Source organism: Clupea harengus, chromosome 3, assembly GCF_900700415.2.
Source record: "Clupea harengus chromosome 3, Ch_v2.0.2, whole genome shotgun sequence".
Lineage (NCBI taxonomy): Eukaryota > Metazoa > Chordata > Actinopteri > Clupeiformes > Clupeidae > Clupea > Clupea harengus.
In genome coordinates, this window is record NC_045154.1 from 14,932,446 (window position 1) to 14,942,445 (window position 10,000).

The 10,000-nt window shown below is 48.4% G+C and overlaps 2 protein-coding genes across 2 annotated transcripts in view; one reads left to right on the top strand and one right to left on the bottom strand.

Annotated features, from left to right (window-relative positions):
• LOC105912563 (protein TsetseEP-like) overlaps positions 1 to 3,307 on the top strand; it is a 3,400-nt gene extending 93 nt beyond the window's left edge. Inside the window, exons 1-2 of the mRNA XM_012841542.3 lie at positions 1 to 106; positions 1,680 to 3,307. The exon at positions 1 to 106 is cut by the window's left edge and continues 93 nt beyond it. Of these exons, the coding sequence (XP_012696996.2) occupies positions 1,681 to 2,709 (1,029 nt within the window). The 5' untranslated portion in view covers positions 1 to 106; position 1,680 and the 3' untranslated portion in view covers positions 2,710 to 3,307. The remainder of the gene's footprint in view (positions 107 to 1,679) is intronic.
• A 1,407-nt stretch (positions 3,308 to 4,714) lies between these two features.
• terb1 (telomere repeat binding bouquet formation protein 1) overlaps positions 4,715 to 10,000 on the bottom strand; it is an 18,723-nt gene continuing 13,437 nt past the window's right edge. The window contains exons 19-22 of the mRNA XM_042707420.1: positions 8,444 to 8,485; positions 5,759 to 5,844; positions 5,399 to 5,551; positions 4,715 to 5,188 (exon numbers count right to left, since the gene is read on the bottom strand). Coding sequence (XP_042563354.1) covers positions 5,147 to 5,188; positions 5,399 to 5,551; positions 5,759 to 5,844; positions 8,444 to 8,485 — 323 coding nt within the window. The 3' untranslated portion in view covers positions 4,715 to 5,146. The remainder of the gene's footprint in view (positions 5,189 to 5,398; positions 5,552 to 5,758; positions 5,845 to 8,443; positions 8,486 to 10,000) is intronic.

Below are 10,000 nucleotides of genomic sequence, written 5' to 3' on the forward strand. Positions count from 1 at the left end.
TCCTCCCCTCGTCCAGTCCGTCCGTTCATCCGTGCCACGCTGAGAGAAAAGAGCCCCGAATCTCGTGCCACAGTTTGCGTTCTCGGTAATATACCGCAAAAGAAAGGTTGGTTGAACTCCTCTCTTTGTCTGTTACCCATACGCATGGTGTTTGTGCCATCTTGAGCTTTTTAAAATTAAATTTGCATGAAATCTGGTTCGGCTCGAGGCTGTAGGAGCTGCTTTTGGGGGAAAGGGGGCGGCGGACGCACCGAGCTACTTGGGCACAGATCTTCTTTGTTCTCGTCTTCCCTTATTTTAGTGTCCACGCCGCAACGCTACACTTCAAATCACAATTACAACCTTTAGTGGTTCGCTAAGATGTGCATACGTTTGTGTATGGTCGTAGAATCCTTTGTTCTCGTGAGACAGTTGTGTTTTTTTAGTTTAGATATGGGTTTCGTGCCCCTGTGAATTTGAGAGCAGAATAGCAGCTGGAAGAAGGTGTGGTTGGTTTAGAAGATTGAGGGCTTGCTAGAAAACCATGTTGAATTCATCGCAGTCACTCTGCCTGCGACAACGTTAGGTTGCTATATTATATATTAACGAATTTGTTTAAATACAAGTATAACAAATGTATGGGCTGCTATTTAAAATTTTATGAGTAAATCTGAGGTGTCGAAATGCACAGATCTGAAAATCTTGTCAGTCGTTCGAAATCGCCGTTGGCAAGTTAACTTTTGGTTGTGCAGGTTTTTTTTTTTTTTTTAGATCACTGATTTGTAGCATTTGCGAGGCGTATTAACACTACACGCCAACTCCACTGTAGTTACGCTGCTTGGGTCTCGCCTTTCGACGGCCTGTTCATGTTCCAGCTCCCGTTAACCATTTCCACTCGTTTGCACGTGCGCCTTTGCGGCGTTCCCCACCCACCACCCAACATTACCAAGGACCACGTGACTCAGCACCGGAGAACATTATGTTCCAATGTATAGGAGCCCTTATATATGTGCTTCTACCGGTTGACAAACTAGAGGTGCACTTGGGGGGTGCTTGACGCGTTTGTCATCAACAATTCCAAATGACTCTTAATCCTGTATGGCACTCGAGCGATCCTCGTGCACTCTCAGCAGCGTGTCCCGCTTCTAAATACGGAACTTTGCACAGTTCTTCGCACCTGTCCACGAGCGGATCATTACAGTTGATCTGTAGAAAAATAATTGGCAGGATGACGCACCACTACAAAGTTGCTATCAGCTCTGTAGGAGTTTGGTGTAATTAGGAAATATTGTTTAACGTCCGAAAGAAGGAAAAGACTTCCTGATGGGCGGTAAGCCCAGTATTTGTTGAGCTCCCACCGTCGTCGGGTTAAAACTAAACGGGAAGGCTTGGACTGTGTTTACATTGCACTGGTTACATTTGACAGGTTAATAACCCTTTGTATAAATGCATGAACACGGAGCCTGAGAAAATGGGCCGTCTGTGTTTGTGTGTAGATTTCACTTTCTCAGGTCCTTGCTCGGCCAGTGCCCGCCCCAGGGTATCTGATGACTCCACTGATTCTGTAGAGAATGTGCTGCCTCATAGGCGCGCACTCAAGACCTGTTCCTCTCTGTAATGTGCATAGGATTAGTAAATGCCCTCCATAGTTGCCCTTTTCTGAGTGATTTATCTCTCTCTCTCCCCCTCTCCCCCTCCAGCATGGGAGGAAAGCTCAGCCGGAGGAAGAGTGAGCCCGCTGTGGGGGAGGCAGCTCCTGCGGCCGAAGGGGCTGAGAGCCAGGAGACCCAGAAGGAGGCGGCGGCCGGCGAGAGCCAGCCTGCGGAGGATGCCGGACCCCTGGCGGGCGTCATGGCGGCGGTGAGCCAGACGGTGCAGGAGACTGTGAGCGCGGCGACCGAACAGGTCCCAGCAGCCCTGGCGGCCCCTCTGGACGACGCCCTGAAGGCAGCCTCCGACAGCGCTGTGGGCATGGTGGACTCCATGATGGCTTCCCTGAGCATGAAAGAGGAGGCCAAGGAGGAGCCTGCACCTGCTCCAGAACCAGAACCGGAACCCGTTGCCATTCCAGAACCCACACCGGAACCCGCCTCCATTCCAGAACCTGCTGCCATTCCAGAACCAGAACAAACCCCTGTTCCAGAGCCAGAGCCTGTAGTAGTAGTTTCACAACCAGATCCAGTTCCTGAACCCGCACCCGTACCAGAACCAGAGCCAGCTGCCCCAGAACCAGAGCCTGCTGCCCCAGTACCAGAGCCAGAGCCTGCTGCCCCAGAACCAGAGCCTGTCCGTGAGCCCAGCCCAGAGCCTGCTGCCCCAGAGCCACTAGTGGTGATGTCTGAGGAGGCCCCCCCTGCTCCTGAGGAACCCTTACCTGTGCCAGAACCTGCCTCTGCCCTGGACGACCTGATGTCCGAGCCTATTCTAGAAGCTTCCATTCCTGCTCCAGAGCCCATCCTGGCTGCCATTGACGACTTGGCCCTGCCTGAGGTGCCCAGCCCCACGCTGGAGGAGGTGGAGGTCCCTGTGGTTGCTGAGGGCCTCATTGAGCAGCTGGAGCAGTGCGTGGAGAATTCCCCGGCTGACGAGCTCCAGCAGGTGACCGGACTGAAAGTGGACTTGAGTGCTGCCGCCGACGGCGACGACGGGATGCTGGTCCCAGAGGACCTGGCAGGAGAGGCTGAGCAAGCCCTCACCACGGCAACCGGCGTCGTCAACGACCTGATCTGAGCACAGCACTGCGCACACACGCTCACACACAGAGCCCCCCCCCATCCACCCACCCTCCTCCAACACACACAATACAGGACTGAAGAGTGCACGTGTGTGTGTGTGTGTGTGTGTGAGGTTTAGACGTAGCGTGAAGTTTTAGTTCAGTGAGTAATGACATGTCTGTTTCAGTGAAGGCCGGTCTGGGGGGTGGGGGGGGGGGGGTGTTAAGAGAGGGAATTATGTACAAATACTGATCCTGTCTGCAAACTGTAGGAGGGAGGTGTGAACCCTACGCTAAAAAAAAGTCCTTTTGGCCTCCGGGCCACCAGAGGCAACCTAGCAGTCCTGAATGGGTGACCTTAGATTTGTATAGGAGGCGGCCCCAGTGAGTTTTAAAACCATGTTAACTGAATCAGTGTTTACTCTCTGTCCTGCTCTCTTGCTCTCTCCATCTATCTTCTTTCTCTCTCTCTCTCTCTCCTGCTTTCTCTGTTTGTATTCTGAATCGGCGTGAAGGAAAGTGGCCTTATGTGTTTGTCGTCAGATGGAATGTATGTGTCAACAGCCGATGGCGGTGATGGTGGTTCGGGAAAATAAAATAAGATGGTTACGTTAACTCTGGTGTGGTGTCTTTTTTTTTTTTTTTTCAGTGTTGTGTCTTGCATCTGGGGAAATGGAAACCCTCTTAGAAAAGCACAAGATTTTCTTTTTTTTTTTTTCCTGTCCCCTTTTTCTTTTTTTTTCTTCTGTGCTGTACACTGCTGCTGGAAAGGGGGAAGACTGCCCTGTGGGCCGTCCCAGATCTGTTGACCGGTGGAAATGACTTGCTGCAGCAGCTCACCGTCAGTCAGCAGTGTGTGTGTGTGTCTCATCAGCTCTGGCTCTGTGCCAGCGCTCAACATGTGTGAAATACGACTCCACATTCTCCGCCCTTTCCCACCTCTTCAGAGAGGATCTCATTTCTGTTCTGTAACTCACTGAAGCGCTAGTAAACACACACACACACACATTCTCCCCTTCTCTTCTGCAAATGCACACAGATTTAGACATTTCCTGCTCTCAGACTGGTGTGTGTGTGTGGTGGGGAGGTCTGCATTCTTTCCAGAGGAAGGGGTCTGTAGAGGGGTGAGGGGTTTTGAGTTGAGCAGGATGAGAAATATGCGCTCTAGATAAATAAATCACCCCTGTCCTCCCCCCTCTCACTTGTTTATCCTGCTCCCTGACCATGCCTACGAGGAATCAAGACCCACGCAGTTTAAGTGTGCGTGATCTTTGACATGAAGTTATTTCACTTCAGCCTTGTGCAGGGAAAGCAGTGTTCAGAACATTCACCCATTTTCAGTTCAGGCTACAGTTCTAGGGTGTGTGAGTACAAGTTGCATACTTATGTGTGAATGTAAGGCTGTACACACTCTCTGTGTGTGTGTGTGTGTGTGTAGCTGTATGTTGGAGTGAATCTCTGGAGGACTCCTCTCAGATAGGCCCCGCCCATTCCCAGTCATCACAGACCACCTCCTCCTTCAGTCTCTCTATCCCTTGTTCTTTCCCTCTCCCTCCCTATCCCTTGAATGCTTCTCTTTCTATCTGTCTATCCCTCCCTTTATCTCCCTCCCTCCATCCCTGAAGAATATTTGTGCAGCACAGCCCTTAAGCCAGAGCTTGGCCTCAGTGTGACGGCAGTTTAGCCGTCCGTCTCTATCTCTACGGCAGCCAGTGTGCTTACTATGGGAAACTCTCAAACTCTGTGTCGCTTTCCTGAAACACCACAAAACATTCCTCCTTCCTCTGAGCAGAGCAGAGCCCTCCACACACACACTCCTCCTCCCCTCCACACACACACTCCTCCTCCTCCTCCGCCTCTCTGACTCCAACTCTGCCCTGGCCACCGTGGCTCTCTGGTGTAGTTTTAAAAATCTGCTGACACATCCCCTCTCTCTTCCTTTCTCTCTCAGTGCTCCCCGATAGTGTGTGTGTGTGTGTGTGTGTGTGTGTGTGTGTGTCATACTGCACGGCTCTGAGAACTCTGAGAGCTGGGAGTGAGCGCTATGACGTGCGGGGTGTGGAATCCTGTGTTGCCTCTGCTCAGCGCCTAGCCTCCTCATAAACAAGATAAACATATACACACACATATACACACATATACACACACACAGTTCCAGAAGTCTCTGGGAGTTGTTGTTATCCAGTTTATTTCAGATACAGAAATCCATATGATTTATTTTTTTCCTCTTACGAAGAACACAGCAACTGAACCCGAACCTGTGTAACGTATAACATATAATTCCACTTACAATGTCCCAAAGTAAAGAAATTATTATCAATTATTAATATATTAATTAAATTATATATTATATGACTATATATTAAGTATATTAGATCATTATATACAAAAATACATACATTTAAATATGTTTTCGTTTAAGGTCCATTTAGTTTGAAATAGTCTTCACTTATTTCAAATATAATTTGTTCTGCCCACGGTGGCGGCTTCAGCTTTCTGTAGAAGCGAGAGACAGAGAGAGAAAGAGAGAAAGAGATGGAATGAATGGGAGAGATGTGGAATTGGATGTCTGTGCTACACATGTGTGTGTGTCTGTGTGTCTGTGTGTCTGTGTGTGAGTGAGAAGCACAGTATCTTAACATGAGGCAGGGGAACTGATGTGAAGGTGGTGTGTGTGTGTGTGTGTGTGTGTGTGTGTGTGTTCACCTTCATGCGGCGGTATTTCTGGGCCAGGTCGATGTTGGTGCGGTTAGGTGGGAAGGGATATGCATACAGGATGGAGTTCCAGCACCGACCAAAACGCCGAACACCCTCACGCAGAAACACCAGCTCCTCCTCACTGAAGTTCTTCCTCTCCCTCTGCACACACACACACACACACACACACACACACACACACACACACACACACACACACACACACACACACACACACACACACACACAGTGTGACGGACATATATACTGTACACACACAAATAAATACAGTACATATAAGCACACACACTGAACTGAATAAACAACCCTGTTTATAGAAACGGTGTTTAAGCATAATAGGAGTGTTACCTTCCTAGTGTGGTCCTCTGAACCCTCTTCATCATCATCATCATCATCATCCTCACTGATCAGCTCTTCTCTGCACTGGTCTCTGCCTGCACACATACGAGCATACTGGCTTACTGGATAATGTGTAGGGTTAGGGTTAGGACTGTTGGTGTGTCTGTCTGTGGGTGTTTGTTTGTCTGTCTGTCTGTCTGTCTGTGTATGTATGTATGTATGTATGTATGTGTGTGTCTGTCTGTGTGCGTGTGTGTATGTAGGCTAGGGTGCTACACAAAGCCAATGTGTGCAGCCAACTACTGTGTGTGTGTGTGTCTCTCTGTTTGTGTGTGTGTAAACTAGGGAACTGCACAAAGCCAATGACTACTGTGTGTGTGTGTGTGTGTGGGGCCAATGACTACGGAAAAGAGATTAGGCTCAAATCTACTGTATGTGTGAAAGTGTGGATGAGCATGTGTGAAAGTGTGTGTGTGTGACAGGGTATGAGTTAATGTAAGTATGTGAGTGTGTGTGTGTGACAGGGTATGAGTTAATGTTAGTATGTGAGTGTGTGTGTGTGACAGGGTATGAGTTAATGTAAGTATGTGAGTGTGTGTGTGTGACAGGGTATGAGTTAATGTCAGTATGTGAGTGTGTGTGTCAGGGTAAGTGAGCGCAGTAAATGTGTTTGAATGTCTATGTTCAGAATGATTCTATGCTCTGTGCCTCAAAGTATGTATGCCATTTCCTGTCAAAAAGACTGTGTGTGTGTGTGTGTGTGTAATTTCCTCTGTCTCTTAATGACTATGTGTTCTGTAGGCCACACACTGTACCCATGGTAACGGCTCAGTAACTAGGGGTCAACAACCCACACCGAACCAGTGTGTGTACACACACACACACACACACACACACACACACACACACACACACACACACACACACACACAGTGCACTATCAAACCAACAAATTCAATATTAGCCAATCATCCTTTGAATCTGTGTGTGTGTGTGTGTGTGTGTGTGTGTGTGAGTACTTCTTCTCTGCTATCTGACCATATCTTGTCCTCTCTCTCCGTCTAAGAGCACATTACGTCATGGTTCCCATAGCGCCAGCTCCCTACTTAAAGGACAATGCTGATGTATATAAGTGGATTAAACACCACCATGAGAAAGATTGTGAGAGAGAAAGCATTTGTGTGTGTGTGTGTGTGTGTGTGTGCATGTGTGTGTGTGCGTGTGTGCATGTACATGTGTGTCTGTCTGTCTGTGTGTGTGTGTGCACGTGCGTGTGTGTGTGTGTGTGTGTGTGTGTCTGTGTCTGCCTGTGTGTGTGTGTCTGTGTCTGTCTGTGTGTGTGTAAATCTCCATGAAAGACAGAGACAGCTCCCTTATGAGCCACACAATAGAGTGATAAAGGTCTGCTCCATACGGGAAGGGAGACAGGGAGGGAGAGCAGGAGAAAGGGGGAGGGGTGAAAGAGAGGAAAAGGGTGAGGGGGGAGAGTGAGAAAGGGGGAGGGGCGAAATAGTGAAAAGGGGGAGGGGCGAAAGAGTGAGAAAGGGGGGAGTAAAAGAGTGAGAAAGGGGGAGAGTGAGAAAGGGGGAGGGGCGAAAGAGTGAGAAGAGTGAGAGGGAGTGAAAGAGTGAGAAAGCGGAATGGGTGAGCAGATAAAAGAGAAGTGCAGATGAGAAATTTAGATTTCTGGGGAATAAAGAAGTGAACATTTTTTTTCTTTAGAAGCAATGTGTGTGTGTGTGTGTGTGTGTGTGTGTGTGTGTGTGTGTGTGTGTGTGTGTGTGTGTGTGTGTATGTATGTGTGTGTGTGTAAGGACCATGGTACTGGCAGCAACAAAGTGGAACCCTATGAACAACATGGCTTCATATTGCGCAAGAGCACAGTGCTGATCCTTACGCAACACAGCCACACACACACACACACACACACACACACACACACACACACACACACACACACACACACACAGCCAGTTGTCAGGCTGCAGTGGTTCACACTGGGAAGGTCACTTTCCTAACACACTCACACTATTTATCAACCTTGTGTCCTTCAAACCACAAACTGGGTAAAGCACAGAAGAACCGAGGAAACAGAACAGAACTCACCAGAGAGAGAGAGAAAGAAAGAGAGAGTGGGAGAGAGAGAGAAAGAGAGAGAGAGAGGGAGAGAGAACAACTCTATAGAACTCTAGAGAAAGAAAGAAAACACAACTCTACAGAACTCTAACCAGAGAGAGAGAGAAAGAAAGAAAACACAACTATATGGAACTCTAACCAGAGAGAAAGAAAGAGAGAGAGAGAGAGAGAGAGAGAGAGAACACAACTATATGGAACTCTAATCAGAGAGAGAGAGAGAGAGAGAGAGAGAGAGAGAACACAACTATATGGAACTCTAATCAGAGAGAGAGAGAAAGAAAGAAAACACAACTATATGGAACTCTAATCAGAGAGAGAGAGAGAGAGAGAGAGAACACAACTATATGGAACTCTAATCAGAGAGAGAGAGAGAGAAAACACAACTATATGGAACTCTAATCAGAGAGAGAGAGAGAGAGAGAGAGAGAGAGAACACAACTATATGGAACTCTAATCAGAGAGAGAGAGAGAGAGAGAGAGAGAGAGAGAAAACACAACTATATGGAACTCTAATCAGAGAGAGAGAGAGAGAGAGAGAGAGAGAGAAATAAAACTTACCATGCCTTGCAGGGGGCCTCTTCAGAGGAGTGAGGTTCACAACTACAGACACACACAAACACACACACAACGACAGAAGAAAGGAGGGGGAGGGTGGAGGTTTTTAATCATGAATACTGGTAACGTACAATACTTAATTCTGCCTCCGCTCCTCATGCAACCCACACTGAAATGGCATATGTGTTTCATTCAGCGCTGTAGTGCTGTGTGTGTGTGTGAGTGCAGGGCCTGTCTGCTGTAGTGTCTGTGAGTGAGTGTGTGTGTGTGTGTGTACAGTATATGTCTAGGTCATGTATTTGTGTGTGCATGTCTGTGTGTGTGTGTTTGTGTGTGTGTGTGTGTGTGCGTGTCTGTATGTGTGTGTGCGTGTATGTGTATGAATGTGTGTGCGTGCGCATTTTGCAGCGTGTCGGTGCTGTGGGTGTGAAGTGTATGTCTCGGTCTATATGTGTGTGTGTGTGAGGAGCATGTGGATGTTTCTCTTCTGTGTGTGTGTGTGTGTGTGTGTGTCTGTGCTGTGCTGTGAGTATGTAGCATGAGGTCTTGGTCGAGTGTATACATGACAAACAGCCCCTGGCTGCTGCAGCAGCAGTGAGCTGATCTGCATTTCTGAACTATGCAGCTGCCAAACCCCTGCCTGTCTGAAACCCCTGCCTCTACATGCCTCTGTCTCTCTCTCTCTCTCTCTCTCTCTCTTGCCTGTGTGAGGAACTACCTGCCTCTACACGCCTCTCTCTCTCTTACCTGTGTTAGAAACTACCTGCCTCTACAAGCCTCTCTCTCTCTCTTACCTGTGTGAGGAACTACCTGCCTCTACACGCCTCTCTCTCTCTCTCTTACCTGTGTGAGGAACTACCTGCCTCTAAACGCCTCTCTCTCTTACCTGTGTTAGGAACGACCTCTCTCTCTCTCTTACCTGTGTGAGGAACTACCTGCCTCTCTCTCTTACCTGTGTTAGGAACTACCTGCCTTTACACGCCTCTCTCTCTCTCTTACCTGTGTTAGGAACTACCTGCCTCTACACGCCTCTCTCTCTCTCTCTCTTACCTGTGTTAGGAACTACCTGCCTCTACACGCCTCTCTCTCTCTCTTACCTGTGTGAGGAACTACCTGCCTCTACACGCCTTTCTCTCTCTCTCTCTCTTACCTGTGTGAGGAACTACCTGCCTCTACACGCCTCTCTCTCTCTCTTACCTGTGTTAGGAACTACCTGCCTCTACACGCCTCTCTCTCTCTCTCTTACCTGTGTGAGGAACTACCTGCCTCTAAACGCCTCTCTCTCTCTCTCTCTCTCTCTCTCCCTTACCTGTGTGAGGAACTACCTGCCTCTACACGCCTCTGTCTCTCTCTCTTACCTGTGTGAGGAACTACCTGCCTCTACACGCCTCTCTCTCTCTCTCTTACCTGTGTTAGGAACTACCTGCCTCTAAACGGCCTTATTACCCTCACCTGTGCTCCACATTGCGTCTGCAGCAGCCTAGTAAAACTCTGAATGCAAATGCAATGTAAATAACCAGCGCTGGCGTCCGTTACTCCTTATGGCCTTATTCATTTACA